The sequence below is a fragment of the Balaenoptera physalus genome (assembly GCF_965194825.1).
Source record: "Balaenoptera physalus genome assembly, chromosome: 1".
Lineage (NCBI taxonomy): Eukaryota > Metazoa > Chordata > Mammalia > Artiodactyla > Balaenopteridae > Balaenoptera > Balaenoptera physalus.
Genome location: NC_138882.1, coordinates 120,367,406 through 120,389,113, shown reverse-complemented (window position 1 = coordinate 120,389,113; position 21,708 = coordinate 120,367,406). Strand labels below are relative to the sequence as shown.

The 21,708-nt window shown below is 37.7% G+C and overlaps 1 protein-coding gene across 1 annotated transcript in view; it reads left to right on the top strand.

Moving 5' to 3' along the window:
* Positions 1-21,708, top strand: part of LOC309636663 (calcium-activated chloride channel regulator 1) — a 96,954-nt gene that overhangs the window by 70,455 nt on the left and 4,791 nt on the right. Inside the window, exons 2-11 of the mRNA XM_082410070.1 lie at positions 2,860-3,000; positions 3,140-3,287; positions 6,620-6,728; positions 8,494-8,671; positions 9,014-9,232; positions 11,290-11,517; positions 14,843-15,020; positions 16,294-16,400; positions 18,959-19,174; positions 19,768-20,035. Of these exons, the coding sequence (XP_082266196.1) occupies positions 2,860-3,000; positions 3,140-3,287; positions 6,620-6,728; positions 8,494-8,671; positions 9,014-9,232; positions 11,290-11,517; positions 14,843-15,020; positions 16,294-16,400; positions 18,959-19,174; positions 19,768-20,035 (1,792 nt within the window). The remainder of the gene's footprint in view (positions 1-2,859; positions 3,001-3,139; positions 3,288-6,619; positions 6,729-8,493; positions 8,672-9,013; positions 9,233-11,289; positions 11,518-14,842; positions 15,021-16,293; positions 16,401-18,958; positions 19,175-19,767; positions 20,036-21,708) is intronic.

Here is a 21,708-nt window from a genome sequence, read left to right as displayed (position 1 = left end):
ATAATAGTTAATAATTGCAATGGAAACTTCTCAGCACTCTAGGAAGTTTAAAAGCAGCATGATGAAGTAAAAAACAATGCTGCAATGGGCAGTGGAAATTGAAGGTTCTAGACAGCATTCTACCCTGTCTCACCATAAGACCAAAGACAAGGCATGGGGTCTCCCTGATCCTCAGTTTCGTAATCTCTAAATTAGCAACTGGACTTGTCTGTTCTTTTTTTTTGGAAGAAAGTTTACTTTTATTTCAGATATACTATAACGTTTACTGAATATTTAGCATATTTCCAGGCCTACATGCAACTCATTAATGTCTCTCAAACACAGTTTGCAGGGTGGTCCTCAGCATACAACTTCACTGCAGTACATCTTTACTGCTTAAATTCAGCCTCAGAAAATGTCTGGAGTACAGGGAATGTTTATAGTCCCCGTGCCGTTTATTTTGACAAACACAATCTCTTTTCACACTACAGGAGGGAAAGAAAAGGGGATCAAAGAAAGAGAATCTCTGTTTTAAGTCCGTTGCTATCAAATGTTACGAACCGAAAAGGGGAAATTATCTCCCATCCTTCTGGTGAGAAGCAGCAGCAGGGTGAACTGAACTGGGAAGACAATCGCTTGGACTTGTCTGTTCTTTAAACAGTTATTTATTGAATGCTTGCTTATGGCATGCCAGGAGAGAGAGCAGTGAAATTTTTTAAAGCTCCCGATCTCCTGCAGTATATATTATTTTCAAATGACATAGATAATAAAAACATGTCAACGTAGAGCAGGCCGACGGTAGTAAGTTGCTATGCAGTGAAATAAATCAGCAAAGGGGGATAGGCAGTGTTGGCGGGACTGGGGTAGGGAGAGAATGTGGGTTACTGTTTCATGCAGGGTAGTCAGGGAAGGTCTCACTGTTGATGTGACATCTGGGCAGAGGCCTGGAAGAGCCAGTTGAAAACCTGGGGGAGGGAACAGCAGGTGCAGTGGCTTGGAGGTGACAGCATGTCTGATGTGACCAAGGAAACAACTGTGAATGAACAGGAAGAAGGGTGGGGGAGAGCTGAAGGTGGAGAGGTAGCAGGGCCCAGATCATTGGAAAGATTTGGGCTTTTACTCTGAGTGAAATCAGAATCCATAGAAGAGGAGAGGTGTGTTCTCTTGTGCTTGTTCTGGAGTCACTCTGTCAGCAGTTTGAGGAAACACTGTAGAGGGCTTTCCTTTGTCCCTCATCTTATATAAGCTCTGTTGCAGCATAGAGGTACAGAGGGACACTGGGTCGGGACCTGTTGCAAGTGAGAAGTGCTGGTGACTCGGAACAGGGATATTGTGGTAGAGATCATTAATGTGGTGTGATTCGGAACATGTTCTTTGTCTGTGAGGTTATCATAGGCAAATTTGCTGATGGTTTAGATGTGTGGGGTAGGGGAGGGGAGGAGGTAAAAATAGAAGTCACAGAAGGCTTCAAGGGTGAGAAGTAATGTTGAATAGGAGCAGGGATATTGTGGTAGAGATCATTACTGGGGTGTGATTCTGGACAAATTCTAAGAGTGTCATAGAGAAGTTTGTTGATAGGTGTGTGGAGTAGAGGAGGGGTGGAGGGAAAGTAGGAGTCATAAAAAAAACTTCAGGGGTTTTGGCCTGAACACTTGGAAAAATATAATTATCATCAATTGAGAAGTAACCTCCAACCTACATCGGGAGCTCTCTAAAGTCCTTTTCCTAACAAGAGCCGGTCATCTGGGTCTCAGTTCTCTGCACTCTGGCTTCTGGCTGATCCCTGCCCTGAGCCTAGTCAGTTTAATGATCTCTTCAATACACTAAGAGCACACTAGACCATCTGCCAGAGAACAGGAAAGAATGTCCTGAAATTCCTGAAGAAGAATAATTTTATTGTGGTCTTATGTTAGGTCAGGAAGAATTGAGAGGAGGATCTACTTTGACATAAACAATACTGTAGACTGTGGTGCTGCCAGCAACATGAAGAGGTTGACATCGTCATACAGCACCCAGTACTCCTCAGTTATTCAGTGGATTTGATCATGCAGAATAGATTACCAAAGAACATTTTATCCATCTATTTCCTCCACTAGATAATAAGCTCTTCGGAGGAACTATTTCTCCTATTAATCATAACATTTTGGGGTTCAGGATACTAAACAGTATAAGGTGATATTATTTTCAGCTTGATGGCAGAGCAAGAAGCTCTGCCTATGATCAAAAAGCTCTGCCTCTCCTATGAATTTTTCCACTACTCCACTCCCTGTGCTCCCAACCCAGCTGCCTCTCCTGGGAGGTGGGAATATAGTGAAAACCTCTTCTATAGGCCATCGCCATAAACTGTTTTCCTCAGCTTGCATCAGGTAAGACTGTTCCCTACTAGGAATTATAATAATAATGATATCAATGAGTTTTATGACTGCCTATGTGTACTTTATAACTAATTTCATGTTTGTGGCAACCTTAAAGATAGGTTGTAATAGTATATTAAGGAGACAGGGAGACTGAGATTCAAAGCAGTCATATAAACTAGCCAACGTCTAAGCCAGAGTATTAAGCTGGTATTGGAACCAAGTCTAGATGCTTCCAAAGTCCATGCCTTTTATAATATTAAACAATTCCTTTTAATGCCAAACATAAGTATTTGCCTTTTGATGTAGGATTATAGAAGACTGAAAGCTGTTATATGTGCAGAATTAAGCCACAGTTTTGGACTGACAGGTGACAGATTTTAAATTTTGAATCAGAAACCCTACTCACCGGTCAGTTGCTTTTTGTATTAATGACTAAAGGTGAGAATTGCCTGTGATGAATGCCTGTTCATTTAGTCTACTCTCCCTTGGCCACCCTCACTTCTCTTTTTTCCTATAATAATAGGGCATGGTGACTGCAGCATCTACTTATCTGTTTGAAGCCACAGAAAAAAGGTTTTTTTTCAAAAATGTATCAATATTAATTCCAGAGAACTGGAAGAACAAAAGTCAATACAAGAGGCCAAAACATGAAAGCTACAAACATGTAAGAGTCAAAAATCTTCTCTTAAAAATATTTTCTCTACTGCTTCTCAATTTTGACCTAAATTATTCATTTCAGAGTTTTTCACACAAATGTTATCATTCCTATTCTGATGTTTAAACACCTTTTTAAACATTTTCAGGCTGACGTTTTAGTCTCACCACCTACCCTCCCAGGTAGAGATGAGCCATATACCAAGCAGTTCACAGCCTGTGAAGAAAAAGGAGAATACATTCACTTCACCCCCGACTTTGTACTTGGAAAAAAACAAAATGAATTTGGACCATCAGGTAGGAATTTTGGTTAAAACAAATATTTTGCCATGATTCCAACACGTAGCTTTATATCCATGTTCAGTGTACAAGCCTTGGAGCCAGAGTCCCTAGGGTCAAATCCTGACTCCCCTACAGCTATGGGTGACCTTGGACAAGTGACCCAGCCTCTCTGTGCTTATTTCCTAAAAAATGGTGAGTAGAGGAGCTCCTATCTTACAGAAATGTTGGGAATATTAAACTAGATCATCCTTGTAATTGTACTCAGTATGGTCTCTACAGAAATTTGAACATGGGATGGCCATAGTAAATGTTTTGCTTTAGGAACACTTTTTAGATTTTAATTTTTCAGTTCTCCACTGCTGGATATTAATCAATCACATGCCACCTCCATGGAAGGCAGATGCGTGGCAAGCTGGAAAGGGCCAAGATGATAGTTCCTGGCCAAGAGAAAACACTCAAAGGCTGTTAGTTGTTGATACTGCTATTCAATCCATTCTTTGAACCAGATGAACTTGTCTATAACTGATCATTTTTACCTATGAAAATGGCATCTCATCTGGTTCAATCTAAGAGTTAAGATCATTGTTTCAAATGAACTAAAGCACGATATTTTTCAGATGAAAATGAAAATTATTGTCAAAGGAGAGTCCAACTCATACATCACTACTCAATGAAAGCCTTCCTGAATCTGCACACCCCAGAACCACTTCTTCGTCTTCCACTGCCCCTTCAGTGAACATTCATTAAGTCTCTTATCTCTGTCAAACAGGCAGCTAGTCATGGTCCTCAACATTGCCTGGACCCAATCCTAAAAGCTCCATCATCCTATCCCATCCCAATCTTACCTCTCCCCCGTACTTTAGTCCGACCATGCTTGTTGTACTTGGCACCTTTAATCCTTTGTGCCCTTCTAGATATACTTTCTTTTCTACCTGACATATCCAGCAAAGTCAGTCATGTCAGCTACAAGTATAAATAGCACAACTCCCTCACCATTCTTATCCTTGTTTTATTCAACTTGCCAATCCTCTGTACTGAATTTCCAGTCATTTTTTTGGACTCTTGTTAATATGTTTCCAAGATTGTGAAAGAAAATTATAAACCTAGTTGGTATCTTTTTAAAAAACACGTTTTCCAAGCTCATTGAAGTCCTCAAATCTACTCAACAATGATTGGACTTGCCTTCTCTCCTCTCCCTTTCTCATTCCCCATAGCAGCTGTTCTAAACTTCTACCACTTTTCTTAAGATCACTAGCCAGTGTTTTCCACCTCATAAGTTAACGGATGCCTTGATTGAGAAAACAGAGGTCCCTACCTTCTTCCTCTCTACTTCTAAACTCATGTCCACCTTCATTTCCCTCCACTTCCACCTGTCTTAGAAGAGGAAGATTTTCTTCAGTTTCTAAAGCCAATGCCCCTACCGGAGTTCTTATTCTTTTCCCATACCCCTCACCTCAGCCCTTATCCCATAACTGACAGTTTCCCCCCTTCCTTCTTAGACAAGTGTTTCTGCCATAATGTGATACATGTGTTTGTGGGAAAACTCACATTCTGCAAAACAATGCCTTAAAAACAACAAAGCTTTGGGGGGAAATAAGATTAAGAAGAAACTCCTCAAAATCTATGTAATTTGTAATAAAAATGAAAACAAAAACAATAGGTCCCTGGAAAGATCTTTTGGACCATCCAAGCAGCAGTTCAGTGTGGCTGCAAGCTGCCTCCACAGCAGATTTTAAAAGTACACACAGATACACACACACACACACACACACAGAAATGCTGTTGGAAGTGAGAACAGGGCTAGTAGGAACTGAGACAATGATTGAGATAGGAATGGAATTCTAAGTCAGAGGTGTTGCTTTTTTAATAAAAATTATATATAATTAAGATGTACAACATGATAATTTGCTATACATGTACATAGTGAAATGATTACTACAGTTGAGCTAATTAACATATCATCTCCTCACATAGTTACCTTTTTGTATGTGTGGTCAGAGCACCTGAATTCTCTTCTTTCAGCAAACTGAGGAAGGCATGGGAGCCAGGCAACCAGTCATGAGCTGAAAAGAAAGCCAGTGTGAGAGTGGACTCTTCTAAAAAAAGGAACCACAGGCGCAGGCAGATTTAAATTTTCTTAAGATTCACCAAATTCCTATCACTGCAGCTGATATGAGAGCTTTTTCCTCCCACACTGAAGGATGTATATAATTCATGTTCACTCATCTGGCCCCATTTGCCTAGGAACCTAAAAACAGTGTTTTTAAACTTTAATGTGTAGAGGAATAATTTAGGGATCTTGTTAATAAGCAGATTCTGAGTCAATAGGTCTAGAGTAGACGCAAGATTCTGCATTTCTTGTCAGCTCCCATGTGATGCTGACACTGTTGGTGCAAGGAACACATTTTGAGTAGCAAGGACATAAAGAAGAAACATGACTTCCTCATAATACTGACACCGTCCTCCAATTTTCAGATCTCACGAGGTAATCTGAGTTGGAGAAACACACATTGGAGTGGACCAGACTATATTTCCAACTTCTACTTCTCCATATCTATTTCTGCTGAAGTTTTTCCTAATATTGCTAAAACAAAAAATGTACTTATTTTTTCATCCTGCATTTCAAGGATGAAATTCTTTATTCTTCTATTCACCCTGAAATTCTTAGGGAAGAAAAATTTTAATTCTGACTCCCTCTCTCTAACCTTATCCTAGTCAAGGATTATACCTTACTCATATGTATATTTCCTAGAATCTAGTATAGTGCTGAATATATAAAATTAAAAATAATTGTTTTCATTTCATTAATGCTTATATGTGCTAAGTACTATAAATTAATCACCTCATTTAGACACCTGCCCAAATTATATTTTGTCTATAGAAGTGTTTTTCAATCTTTTTCTTTCATTATCAATCCCCTACGGAGCATATATAGACATTTTAAAACTAATTGTACCTTCATGAAATTTTAATAACACAGATGTGTTATACATATGTTTATGTTGTTGGTAGGAGTGAGTTTTGTAGAGCCAAAAACCACTGTAATATCTAAGACCTTTTGCCCCCCCAAGAACCAAAACTCAAAGTTCAATCTGTTCTGCCCATGGCATACACATAATAAATGTTTCGTTGACTTAACAAATGTGGAATAAAAAATAATATGCTAAAAACTATATAATTAATAAAATGAAATGTAATTCAGTATGCTTTTTTATAAACAAAAATATAAATGTTAGCAGTTATTTAAAGCCTAAACATTCTGGATTTTTATAAATTTTCTTAAAATATATGAGGGATGGATTATGTCACTTGAAATATAATCATGTATTTGAAATATTTTCCCACAGGTAGACTGTTTGTCCATGAGTGGGCCCATCTCCGCTGGGGAGTGTTTGATGAGTACAATGATGATAAGCCTTTCTACAGTGCTAAGTCAAAGAAAATTGAAGCAACAAGGCATGACTATTTAAACTGTCTTAAATTACTGCAGGCAGTAACTTCTCATTTTCCTTAGACTGATTTCTTTCAAAAGCCTTTCTTTCATTTTTGTCCCAATGCAGGTAACAGATGCTATATCACAAAACAGTGCTTTTTGGTTTTTTAAGAAAATGTATCTCAAAGAAGCTGGTTGTCCATTTATTTATTTATTCATTTTAAAAACTTATTTATTCATTTGGTTGTGCTTGGTCTTAGTTGCGGCAGGCGGGCTCCTTAGCTGCATCTTGCTGGCTCCTTAGTTGTGGCATGCAAACTCTTAGCTGCAGCATGCATGTGGGATCTAGTTACCTGACAAGGGTTGGAACCCAGGGCCCCTGCATTGGGAGCACAGAGTCTTAACCACTGTGCCACCAGGGAAGTCCTGAAGCTGGTTGTTCATTTAAAATACACATAACTTCAAGAGCATTTGGTAGTCAAGTTGACATATTTTTATACCTCTCTACCATAGCTGCCAGAACTCATTTTTGCTGAAGTTAGTGCTCTCTGTAAAGGGTTGTACTATGTGCTAGGAGGTCAAAATTATTTACCCTACAAAAGAATGAAAAAAATAAGTAGTGGTAAATGCGGCTGAGTAGGAAATCAACCAGCTTCAAAGAGTCAAACAGAAATTTCCTGGGATTTATAACGTTCATGTTAAAATACAAATCTAACATCACAGTTAATAATAGACAGTCCTCTTGATTCTGAGATCAAGAGAGCAGAATGGGTGCGGTAATCAATGTAAAATTGGGCATCAGCAGCTTAATCAATCTTAGATGCCCTGCTGGGGGTGGGGACTTATCAAAAATGTACAAATTTCAATGAAGGTCCTTCCTCAGCACCATAGCACCAAGTTTTAGGATGAGTATTTTAAAGACTATTATGTGATTATATTTGTTTATATCATATTCCCCTAAATGTCTAAGTCTATGCATAATATCCATCATGGTTGTTAACATAGATAACACCATTATGTTTGCTGAGTTTTGGGGCAATAGAGGCACAGACATATTTAGAAGACTCCCTAAATTACTAAATAAAATCTAGTCTTTGCTTCTTTAATTTGAACTGGAATATACTGAAAAGATGAGCTACATTCACATTCCAGCATATTTGTTACAATCACTACCACTTATGGCAAATTCCATGCAATAAAACATATGTCTAAAATCCCTCTACTATCCTTTATTGTCCTTGGCAGTATCCCAGTCTTTCCTTCCAGCCACATTTCACTTTGGATAAAAATATTCCTTGAATAATCAAAATACTTGTAGCTATGCGACATTTCATTCTCTTGAAGATAATTTCTTTGAATAAGAAATATACAAACAGCCTTAGGCTAAAGTGGCACCAAGAGTAAATGATTTCATAAGATGCCTTTTCCAGATGCCTGCAGTGCATTTACCATCACAAGGCTACTAGGAGAGATGTTTGGAAAAGGGGAGCCTACAGCCACTAGTATAAGCAGGACAGCAGGAGATTTAATTCCAGAAGAGAACTCACCCTTTGCATAGACTGGAGATCCTACTTAAAATTTCCCTCAAAAATTTCTTGAAAAACAGATAAGTGCTCTGGTAGGAACCCTGAAACTTTGCTGTCAAAATAGGATGTATGTGGTATTCAAATAAGAATAAAAACCTTGATAAAGATCATTATTGAAAACCTTGATAAGAAGACCACTTAAGGTTTTATAAAAATTTTAATGATTAGGTTGCCTCAAAGACTAACTGTCACACATTTTCAGGTGTTCCAGAGGCATTACTGGTATAAACAGAGTGTATAAGTGTCAAGGAAACAGCTGTGTAACTAGTAGATGCAAAACTGATTCTAAGACAAAACTGTATGAAAAAGATTGTCAGTTCTTCCCTGATAAATATCAAACTGAAAAGACATCCATAATGTTTATGCAAGGTATTGATTCTGTAAGTATACCAATCATTACTTCAGACTGTATATTTATAATCAGAGGACTTGTTATCATGTTTATAAAATATCTGTTCAGGGATTAGATGTATTATTATAGAGTTCTTTGAACATTGGCTGGCACATAGTAAGCACTCATCTAGTGTCACCTATTATTATTATTATTGAAAATCTGCCTTACTATTATATGTTTCCTCCCTGAATCATATTTCATTCAATAAACAACATTTTTAGAGAAGAGGTTTTTAATACTTTTCAGATTTGTAGTTGAGTTTTTAAATGCATCATATAAAAAAAATGTATCATATATAAAATTTCTTTTCATTTTGTTAACCTTTTAGGTCGCTGAATTCTGTAATGAAAAAAACCATAACCGTGAAGCTCCAAGCCTGCAAAACAAAATGTGCAATTTCAGAAGCACATGGGAGGTGATCAGCAATTCTGAGGATTTTAGAAACACAACGGTTATGGTGGCACCACCCCCTCCGCCTGTCTTCTCATTGCTAAAGATCAGGGAAAGAATTGTGTGCTTAGTCCTTGATAAGTCTGGAAGCATGGGGGTAAGTTCATGCACCCATTTTTCCTGGATGTAGGGACAGGGCAGTGACTGAATGCTTAAGAACACTCTGACTGCTACCTGCACCTGGATTCTTCTAAACTGCACGGTGGCATAAGTACCATCACTTCCTGTGATCTTGACCTCAAGAGGGGCAATGAACATTATAAAGAAAGAAGGATGGCAATAGAGTTAGAAGGACCTAATCCAAGAATCTCTGTTTTTTTCCAGAAAATGGAGAATTTATGGAGGAGGGCTTTTAGGTCCTTTAGTAAAGCTTTTGTTAGAAGATCAGAACTAGAGACTGAAATATGTAAAAGTTTCCTAAGCTTGCTCCCTCTATCTACTGTAAATACTTGACAGGCATGAGGAGAGAGTGAAAGATCAACCAGGAGAATTCTTAACATGGCTTTACCCTATTTGCATCACCTATATGAATGACCTCCTTATGCTCAAAGACACAGACAAAAAGCATCACCATAAAGAAGATAGGACCAGATTCAGCCATTCATTCCTTCTACCCTCATTAAGTGAACGGTACTAGGCATTATACTAGGCTTTAGGAATAGAGATCCATATCCTTGAACAGTTCATAGTTCAAGAGACAAAATTCTCTCTCTTCTGCATCATGAGTTAACTCATACTTACCTTATCCTTCAAAATTTGATGTAGGTACCCACTTTGTCCAGGACATGGGCTGGTCTTCCAGGCTGGGCTAAGGGCCCTTCAGCAGATCTTCCACAATGACCTGTACAAACCTCTTTTACTACATATTATATTGAAATTACACATTTCTCTCCTACTATACTGTGAACTCCTCTAGGACTTGAAACCATGTTCTCTAGGAACGAGGTCCCCTAGGACTTGAAGCAGTCTTATTCATCTTTGTATCCCTTTTGTCTAGAATAGGGTTTATCACATGTAGGCACTCAATAAATAATTGTTGAAATGAATGGACTACAAATGAGCAGATGTAATGTGATAAGGTACCCAGAAGGATGGCACATTTGAGGCAGAACAGAGCATGCTGAAGATCAGGAATAATGTATTCAACAAATGGGGGTTGGATGGTAGTGGAGAGGGCAGAGGATGATACAGCTGGGTGAAATAATCCACAATAGCACAGGGTTTCCGAAAGAGCATCAGAGTGGTAGATACCAGCACACAGAAGTGTTCTAGGAAGTGTCGCTGGGGAGAGATGAGGTTCTTAATTGGAAGAAGATGAGCAGCCTCCCCTAGACAGGGTGCAGGCAGAGCCATGTTTAAAGGTAAAGCAAAGTGGTAGAGAAAACCTGCTAAGATGGGGATGTAGAAAAAGTTCTTCACCATGATTTGGTTCCGGGGAGTTCAGAGGGAAATTTGGGCATGTGTTAGGAAGAAGTGCCACAGATCAATTGGTATTGAGGGACTGAAAAAAGACAAACGCATGGAAAGGTATATATCCTGGGTATTCACCTAGGAAATAAGGATATGAGTCCTAATGGGTTACCAAAGAACCAATTCCAGTTAATCCCTAGTGGAAATGTGGTGGGGAGAGGTTAGGAGCAGAAGAGGAAATGGGTGGGGTAGGAACGGGGTCTCTCAGAATTTAGAGTAAGTTTCATCTTTTGGGTAGTCTGGTGGCCAGTGGATGGAGAGATTTCAGTTTCTAGCTGGAGTCCATGATAGTCTGGTTTGAAACTGTGGGACCTGGGGAGTAGTTTCAACTTGATACAAGTGGAACAGAGGATCCCAGGAGTAATTAAGCAGTTTCTAAGATGTCATCACCCCCCCAGTTCCAGCCCAATGCCCACCCTACTCTACACCTCTAATTTAAGTTCTTAGAAGCCAAGAATCAGCTCTGGTTAAAAGCCTGGGTTCCTTACTATACTATACATATGTATTACATAATAAAACTGTATTTTTAAATTTTTCAATTGAAAAACTTGTTTTCTTTAATAACATCAACTACTATTGACATAAAATCTTTAAAAACAAATTCTATTCACTCATTTTATGTGATCTGCTATTATTTTCCAGTCAAAAATTACTTGGTTGTTTTTCCTAACCTTTCTTATTCAGGGTTCTGATCGCCTAAATCGAATGAATCAAGCAGCAAAACATTTCCTGCTGCAGACCGTTGAAAATGGATCCTGGGTGGGGATGGTGCACTTTGATAGTACTGCCCACATCCAAAGTAATCTAATCCAAATAGTAAGCAGCAATGAAAGAAGGAGGCTCTTGGAGAGTTTACCTACAGTTGCTACTGGAGGAACTTCCATCTGCAGTGGAATTAAATCAGGATTTCAGGTGAAAATTGTACTTCAAATATAGTTTGTTTATTATTAGGACATTTTTATGTTAAGTGCTGCTTCACATACTTGCTCCCTAATTTTAACATAACGAATTCTAAGAAGCAGAGAACTAATCACATAGAAAAAATCACTTGTCCATATTTTAATGGATCAGTAAATCAATGAGTAAAGTAATGGGTAAATAAATGACTATTAAAATTCCACTGGAGTATAAGCCCAATGAGGTCAGAGACTTTGTCTTATTACCATGCAGTAGTCAATGCTCAATTAATGTTAATTAAATAAATAAGAGTTCTTGAGCAGCAAGAGTCATCAAATTTTAAGACAAAGAAGCAAGTCAGATGGTATGATTCCACTTCAGGCCAATCTTCATTTTAGTTTCTGTGACGTTCAGTTAGGGAAACTAATGTTTATCTGTCAAAGTTCCAGATGTAGCAGGAACTGTTAGTCATACTTAGGGTAAGGAATACTGGTCAGAACATGAGTTTTGACATCAGAGTACTGGCTCTGCTACTTACAAGCCATGTGATCTAGGCAAAGTTTTCAGTCTCTTTGGATTCTCAATGCCTTATCTATAAAATATAGGAAAATAAGAATGCCTATCTCATAGGATTATTATGAGCAAAAAGATACATGTTCATACTTAGAACAATATTTATTATATTACATAGTGAACATATAATTCACAATAATTATTATTATGAATCTTATTTTTATACAAATGGTCATCTTGAACTCACAATTAATATCATTTGTGTCATTTTCCTGCTTAGAAATCCTGTCCCCTCACAGTCTATAAAATTAAGTCTGAATTTCTCAGTCTGATGTTATTTAAAAGCTTCTCAGCCTCTGATAAACCTGCCCTCACCTCTCTTGCCAGTTTTTTTTTCTCAGTTCTCCCTTCCCAATGCTCTATGCTCCAACCAACTCACTGTACACATTGTTCTCCAAGCCCACTATGTACTAACAGCCTCCATATATTTGCCCATGTAATTCCTCTGCCTAAAATGCTTCTTTTCCATCTTTGCATGTTAAAATTGTACCAATTCTTCAAAATCCTTGCTCCTTTATGTAGCTTTTCCTGCTACTCCCAACTCTATTGAATATCCCTCTTTTATAAATAGAATAGCATTTTAGCGTAGCTTTCTAACATGAAGTCTGGGTTCAAACTACAATGATCACTTACCAGCTTTCTGACCCTAAGCATGACTCTTCACCTCACTAGCCTTCAATTACCTCATCAATAAGGTACTGAAAGCTAGCACGTAGGGTTGTTCATGTTTAATTTATTCAACATATTGTAGGGAGCAGGGAGTTAACATAACATATTTTAATTAATTCAACACTATTTATGTAAGAAGCAAATCTTGCATGTTAATTCAGTGGGGAACAGATAATATATAGATAAATCAATCAATTAATTTTTTTTAAAAACAATAATTGAAGGTTGTGGAGATAGTGTTGTGAAGGGACCAAACAAAGGTAACGTGATTAAGTAACAGGGGAAAGAGGGGCACAGCCTACTTTAGGTAGAGAGGCCATTGAGGCGCTTTCTGAAGGGTGATGTTCAAGCTAAGATTTGAAGGATGAGAAGGAGCCAGTGGTTCAGGCGGAAAGAAAAGGGCAAAGTCCCTTGGGAAAGAGGTGAAAAAAACTAAATTATTCTAAGAAATGATAGAAGCTATTGGCACTGGAATTTGGCAAATGAAGGGGTATGAAATATGATTGCCAGGTAGACAATGGTTAGATCCTTCAAACCCTCAAAAAATTTAAGAGGTTTGTATTTTAAACACAACAGAAGGCTTTTAAGTATCAGAGACTGATAATTAATTCATGTTTTAGGAAGATGACTCTGGTTGCCCAATTTAAAATAAAATGTAGGGAGTAAGAGTGGTAGTAGGGTAGTAATCTAGGGACAGGTTGGGAGTTTGGAGTTGGATTAAATTACACAACGTGTAAAACACATTTAACACATAGCAAATTTCAGTAAATGGTAGCACTATAATATTGTTTCTCTTTACTGAATATATTAGTAGTGTCTTTGTCACTCTTCTCTATATTTCCTCAGCCTATCACCCAAATCTCCATAAATATCTTTAAATTTAATTCTTTCCATGAATGCAAAAACCATGTAGTTCCTGCTGAATCCCCAGGAACCAGTACAGTGAATAACACATTGCAAGTGTTCAGTGAATAAACTAATACAAGAAAGGGAGATGTGAAGGACAGAGAACTCTGCTTAATCTCTGAATCTTCATTTGTTCTCGAATGTGTAGGGGGAATGTGGTGGGGTTGCTGTATAAATGCTATAATGTATCAACGCATTTCCTATATTTTAGTTTGGTTCCTGCACATCACACCATATTTCACATATATTATAAAACGTATATAATAGTCATTCTTTGCCTCAAAACATGCAAAATTTGAAATGAGACTGGTCACTTTGTCCCCTGACACCAGCGTTATTAAGAATTTCTACATTCTAAACCCTCCTTTGTAAATCTACACACACCTCCACTGCAAGTTCCTGAAAGCCACTGATAACCTGTCATTTTTTTCCTCTTGGACTGGACTCAATATCTCAAAATGGTGTGTCAAGAAGCCATTACCAATAAAGCTGTCAAAGATGAAATATGGTTGCTATCCTGGGATAAATTCTCTTTATCCTTTCTTACAGGTGTCTAGATTCAAAACTCTCAGTTGGTTCAAGCCACAAATAGAACACAATCTCAATAAGTCATGTATTCTCTTACACCACCAATATGCTTAGTTTTGTGCTTGTGACTATTAGAGGTAAAATAAAAATTATATAACAAGATCTCTAACCTTGACCTGCTTAGAACTTTCCATATCTTTTCTTTATAAGCATACTGAGGGTTCCCTAACTTGGAGTCATTAACTTTTTAAAAAATGTTGAGGTAAATTCTTAATGCATCTAGCTGCATATACAACAGACTCTATACACCGAAGGCCTGTCAGAGGACACGCTGGTCAAAGAAAACAGAAAAATATTTAATGCCACATTCTGCCATTATATTTTTGGTGTCTAGTTGTCCTGAGTTCCCCAGACTGACATGTCATAGTCATTTAACCTAAGTAGGATTTTCCACACCCCTGCTCCCACACAACTTCATCTGAGCAAACATTCCCTACAGCAGGTGGACAGAAAATAAAAACTCATGTTTAAGTTCCCCTAGCAGTTGTTGACTGCAGATCCTATGATTTTAAAAAAGAAGCTATCTCCTCTTTTCTGCACACTTTATTTTCTATGTCCATTTGATCTAGGAACACCTGTAATAATGCTCTGATTATATTTGTAGGTAATTAGACAAGCTTACTTCCAAATAGATGGATCTGAAATAGTGCTGCTGACTGATGGGGAGGATAGCTCTGCAAAGGCTTGTATTGATGAAGTGAAACAAAGTGGGGCCATCATTCATCTTATTGCTCTGGGACGAAATGCCGATCAAGCAGTCATAGAGATGAGCAGTGTAACAGGTAAAATATGACATACATTCTAGTCCTTTGATAACAATGCATAAATGTAGAGGCTGACAATTCCACAACTTCTCTTAAGCTCCTGCTCTGCAGGTGCTGTGCTAGGAGCCTGGGACCAGAGTTAAACCAGACCTGATCTCAAGGTGCTCACAGTCATGATGGCTGGAGAGACAAATAAAACTAGTAATCAGATAACATAATCAGATAACACTCCTCCATAAACAGCGGACATACATAAGAGTCAAGCACTATGTGAGCAGAGGGAGCCATTGATTCTCTCAGGGTTGAATAGAGTCAGGGAAAGAAGGCATGAGAGACAAGGTGACACTGGAGCTGGACATTTATCAAGTTGTTTGCTTTCTCTGGAAGAAAAAGTGATGAGAGGGAAAAAAAATCATGTTGGGATGACAATGCAAGCCACATTGAGGGACAGTGGGAAACACATGAGACCAGAGTCTAGACTGGAGGTTAAGGAATGGCGCAGGCTGTATAAATGTAATAACAAGGTTTCTGATTAAATATACAATAGCTATTATCTTAGATACAGAGACATGTAATGAAAATGGACTACATGTTTTCAGTGCCTTCTTAAACATAGTAGAGAACACAATTTATAACATTATGAATATCAATTAGTGCATTGAATTGACCTCTAATGTTACCAAATATATACTTGCTCTTTAATGCTTAATTGTACAAACTCCCATCATTTCAAAGTACTTTTATGGCCATTGTAAAATATTTCTGTCCCAAGTATTCCTCCCAAAGTAGTGCCTTTTTTGGACTTGTCTCTATTGTTTACCATTTTTTTTTATCTCCTCATTGCCAACTATTGTCAGGATATCTCAATATGAAAGCTCTTTAACTTTTCTAATTTTCTGATTCTGATCCACTCTGGCTGGAAAACCTGAAAGCTTACATTGTTAGAACTGTATCTTAAATGATAATTAAAGTGAATAATTCTCCTAAAAGGTTATGTGAACTCTGTGAGCTTTAGTACATGAAATTGTAACATCTTTCATATTCTTTGATTATTTCATGCATTTAAGCCAGGACGATTTCTATAAGTGGGGTTTAAAGGTAGCTTACCTCCCAGTTATGACATTTTTAAGTTAACATTTCAGAGTTAAGCATTACACCTATCTGATTTTGGTCTGTTTTAACAATACAAACTTGAAACTATGGCTTTGTTTACCCGATATCTAATTAATCATTAAAATGTGAAAATATTTATTTTCTGGAAAGCAACTGAGTTAATGTATTTACACCTTAGGAGGAAAACATTTATTTGCTACAGATGAAGCCCAGAACAATGGCCTCATTGATGCTTTCGCGGCCCTTGCATCAGGAAACACCGATGCCTCCCAGCAGTCTCTTCAGGTCAGAGTTCCCAGTCCTTGGGTTTTTATGTCTGCCTGTAGCCATAACCAAGAAAAATAATTTGGTTGTTATAAGTTTTGAGTTCTATATCTTTCTCAAATAAAATTTTAATTAAAAAATCAATCTGAAATAGAAATTATCCTTTAGATATGACCAAATTAAGTATTGAAGTAGTGAAATAGCAGGTGTATTTTTTTTTCCTTTTCCCATGGGGTTTGGTTAAAGGATAACATCAAAACCTAATGCTGTTAAATTTTCCACCAAAAATAGACTTTGTCCAATAGTATAGCATCCGTTTTTCTATGAATGCATTAAAAAAAACCTCATGCTTCCAAGATTTACCCAACCTTCACTGCTATGAAATATATTTAATTTGGATAAATGAACTCAAGAATGTGGTTTGGAAATGGAAGGATTATATCTTGGAAATAAATTTGTCAGGAGAAAGAGAGTGAATAATCAGAGTATGTCTACAAGTCTAGGGCTTCTCTTACCTCTTAAAGCACTTTTTTCACTGTCTTTTTATTTTATTCACCTCTCTTCTCTTTGTTTGCCTCAACTCCGTTTCTCTTCTGTGTTTCAATAACACCACCATTTTCTGTTACTTACATTTAAAAACTTGGAGTAAATTGATTCTTCTTTGTTCATGCCCCATGAAAAATGTTAACAGAGTCTGTTTCCTTCAAAATATAATTTACAAAATTCTGTTTCTCTCCACATCCATTCCCACTAAGTCTATATCATGTCACTTTATGCCAAGTCATCCATCTTCCATCTTCCAATTCACCTCATTGCCTATTTTAAAACTTGACATATTCATCTAAACCAATTTTCCTCTACTCTCCAACAATGAGGAGGACAGAAGTATAGGATGTAAGGTTAGGATAATATTGCAGATTGGTTTGGAGATCTGGTTTGCAGTTCAGCCAGAACCCAAATTAAAAACTGGTCTGATATCTAGCTTGGCAGTGTACAAAGAATAAACTGAAGGAGAATAAAGCTTATTTCTGAGGGTTTCAGTCTTGTTGACAGAGAATGATGACACAATTGTCTAAAACTGACAAATAAGGTGAGAGAACTAATTTTGAGGATATCATTTTATGCTTGTTCTGTGTGGATGATGGTATATCAGAGGGGAATATACCAAAAGAACTTTAAAATATAAGAGCAGAAATTGGGAAATCATCTGCAAATGAGACATTTGTGTGCAGGAGGTGCTCAAAGTTTTGGGGATGGACTTTTTAAACAGTATGAAAGGGGGAGGAGTAAAGTTTTGTTCCCCTCACTTGAAATGCCTATAGGTTCTTAAATAGAGAAATAACAAAAAGAAAACAAATTTTTGAAAGGTTAATCTGGATTGACATACATGATGGGTAAATCTTGGGAGAAAATAGTGACAAGGTAGAGGTATGCTATCTGAGTGGATAGAAACTTGGATTTGGACGGTGGAGCTGGAATACAGAGAAAAGGTTGCATCCCTCTCTTTAATTAGTTAGTTTGCCATAATACTACTATGTAGGCAAGGCCTTATAACTTTCCTAGACTTTCCTGATGGGGAGGCTTAAAGTTATTTACATTCAAATTTAACTCAATAATATTTTGTCCACTCAAAGACATGTCCATTTAACATAGGACTAAGGTATTTGTCATGGCCATCGTGTTTCAATGGTAGAATTCATATCCTTCTATCAGTGTTGGTGTGAAGGTATCTGTGGTTTAGGACTGTGATGGAGTAGAAGTGAGATTTACCATCATTCCTGAAATGACACATCTGAAGGAAGCACCTTCTTGGTCAGTGGATAAAGTTGGCTCTCCTTGACTGAGAGTTGTCCACAAAGACTTGAAAAACTTTCCTTTAAGCCCCTCTTAGAGAAAGGTCCTATCTTTCACTTCTTCTCTCCTCAGGATTTCATCCTTCATAGACATCAGTTTGCCCTCTTTCCACTCTTGTTGGGCATGATTACTGTCCAATGTTAATGCTCTATAGTGTGTGAAAAATTATTTCAAGTTTCACATCAGAAAAATATCCCTAAGTGTTTGTCTCATTATTTGCTAGTTCTGATTTTCTCTCTTGAACTCCACCACTTACTGTGTCTCCTCTACTCAAACACTCTAGCCACCAGCATTATTTTATTTTAGGTTATCAAGAAAATGGTAAACTGAGGGCAACACACACACACACACACACACACACACACACACACACACACACAGCAAATCTTCTCAGAGGTAGGTGTACCTTTTAATGCTAAATCCTAGGGTGGGTGTTTGCCAAGACAACTGGGAAAATAATAACAGGGCCATATCTCCAGCTGTAAACCCCATTCTCCTGCTCTAATGCTTTTATTATACCCTGTGCTGTCCTCAGTCCCTATATTTCCACACTTTCTGACTGACAACAGTCACATCTCAATCAGCTTTCAGAGAGATCACAAGCCTAAGGTGGTATGCCATATTTAAGTTTGTTCTCAGGGCAGAAATTTAAAAATATGTAAAAAAGAAAAAAGCATAAAATTACTCTCTTCTCCAGTCATTAATTTTTTGATATATTTAAACAGCTTGAAAGTAAGGGATTAAAACTCAGCAGTAATGGCTGGATGAACGGCACTGTAATAATTGATAGCACTGTGGGAAAGGACACATTCTTTCTCATCACATGGAACCAACAGCCTCCCATTATTTCTGTCTTGGATCCCACTGGAAAATCAGTGGGAACTCTCATGGAGGATTCAGCTTCCAAAATGGCCTATCTCAGTATTCCAGGAACTACAAAGGTAAACAATTAACTTTTGGACTTCCTTGCAAATTTATTTTACAGGTGAAAATACATTGTTTAATATCATAAATATGGGTGCCAACAGTTGTATCATTTCAAAATTAAGATAAAATAGAATGTACTTTCTATGCCTGCCTGTATGGTCCTGACACTTTTGGTGTTAGGAAAAAGAAAGAATTTACACATTAGGAGGAAGGAAGAGAAGGGAAAAAATTAGGTAGTCTAAGAATAACTTTGAGGAGGCAATGTAGTAAGAGTCTGTGCAGCTTGCTGTGTAGATAGCTACAGAGCCATTTCTTAGTACTACCAGATCATAGAATCTGTGGACTTTGAGATCAAAGGATAAGGTCAAGGACTTTCCAAAGCTTATTTTTACCGAGATTTCATAAATTTTGGACACCAGGCATGACAATAGTCAGGATGTCCTATCCAAACTGCCTCAACTCTCATCATTTTACCCTCAAAACCCTCAAAACTCTCAAAACCCTGTTTATTCTGCAACACCCTTATACAATTTATTTTAGACTTAGATAATGGAAACAGAAAATAACTTGCTCTTGGACACTTACTCTATTTCCATTGAATTTTTAGGTGGGTGTTTGGACTTACAGTCTTCAAGCAAAAGCAAACTCAGAGACATTAACTATAACAGTAAATTCTCGAGCGGCAAATTCTTCTGTGCCTCCAATCACGGTGAAGGCTAAAATGAATAAAGACACAAACAGTTTCCCCAGCCCAATGATTGTTTATGCAGAAATTCTACAAGGGTATATACCCATTCTTGGAGCCAATGTGACTGCTTTCATTGAATCGAATACTGGGAATACAGAAGTTTTGGAACTTTTGGATAACGGTGCAGGTAATTCGCAGGTTTCTCTGAACAAGCCTATGTTTTCATAACTCAGGATATGTTATGTCCCTGCGGCAGTGTGGGGCAGAGGGATAGGCACCAGAAGAATTGATGCAGATTTTGGATGAACAGCTGGACCAGCATGAAATTCTATCCAGGTAACATCTACAAAGTGATTTGCAAGTGTCTTACACATGGTAAACACTCAATGAATTTTATTTACTGTCATTATTGTTTGTCATCTAGACAACCAATGTTTACCAACAGATGGGAAAGTCTCATTGGAGAGATTGAGGACTGAATCAAGAATTCTGAATAAGTGTTTCTTAGGGGCATATAATCAAGAAAGGCTGGTGAGAGACAGTGAAACTCAAGCAGTAGTATGGAATTAAGTAGAATTTGGGCCCTTGGCAGGGAGAGGGTGACAGGCAAGAGTAATTCCCAACAGCTAGATAAAAGTTCACATATACTCTCGGGAACTGAGGCACAAGGGAAGCCAGATCTGCCATAACGGAGGAGGGAACATCACTGGAGCATCATGAGATACCAGATCTGACTGGGAGAAAGCAAAATAGAGTGTTGGTCATGCTCTATCTCCTTGGTCTATGCGGGTGAGTGGTACTTAAAGACCTTTTTCCCAGACTCTGAATTATTCTGGGAACTGAAACTTCTTTTGAGAGGTCATTTAGTAAAGAAATTACCGCATCAGTAAGCTTCTAAGTTGTCAGAATTTTCTATCAACTTCTTTTCAGTGTAATTAAATCAGTCAATTTATAATCCTACCATCATCTAGAGTTGGCCCTGTGAAAAATTTAGAAGGCAAAATTGTTCCTTGGTTCACCTCAGTGTCTTCATCTAATATGACAATATTTTCCTAAACTGTCCGGTGACTCTTTCTTTTTCCCCAACCCCTTCCATGCTACATTAAAACTCGTGTATCTTGTTTCATTTCTCAAATGAAACCCAAGGACTACTTAACTAATTTGGGACACCTTTACCTGAGAAGGTATTGGTGATTAACAATGACTTAGAGCAGGGGTTCTCAAACTTCAGCATGAAAGGGAATCACCTGAAGGGCTTGTTAAAACAGAATACGAATGTTGGAGCCTTCCCTAGGAGTGCAAATTAAGAAATTTGCATTCCTAATATGATCCAGAGAAATGCAGAGGCTGTTGGTCCAAGGACCTCATTTTAAGAACCTCTCTCCTAGAGTCATAACCTCCCTGAGAAATGTGTTTGCAATTTAACAAATAACTCTAGTACCGGTGATATGAAGAAATATCCTTATGATACAGTATTCCTGAGCTCCCCCAAATGTTTATTCTAATAATAGATGGGTTTTCCACTGTTAGACCAGAAAGTTAATGGATGATAGTGTAAGAGGTAAGGATTAAAAATAAAAAGGAGAGCCTAGAGATAAACCCACGCACATATGGTCACCTTATCTTTGACAAAGGAGGCAAGAATATACAATGGAGAAAGGACAGCCTCTACAATAAGTGGTGCTGGGAAAACTGGACAGCTACATGTAAAAGAATGAAATTAGAATACTTCCTAACACCATATACAAAAATAAACTCAAAATGGATTAAAGACCTAAATGTAAGGCCAGACACTATAAAACTCTTAGAGGAAAACATAGGCAGAACACTCTATGACATAAATCACAGCAAGATCCTTTT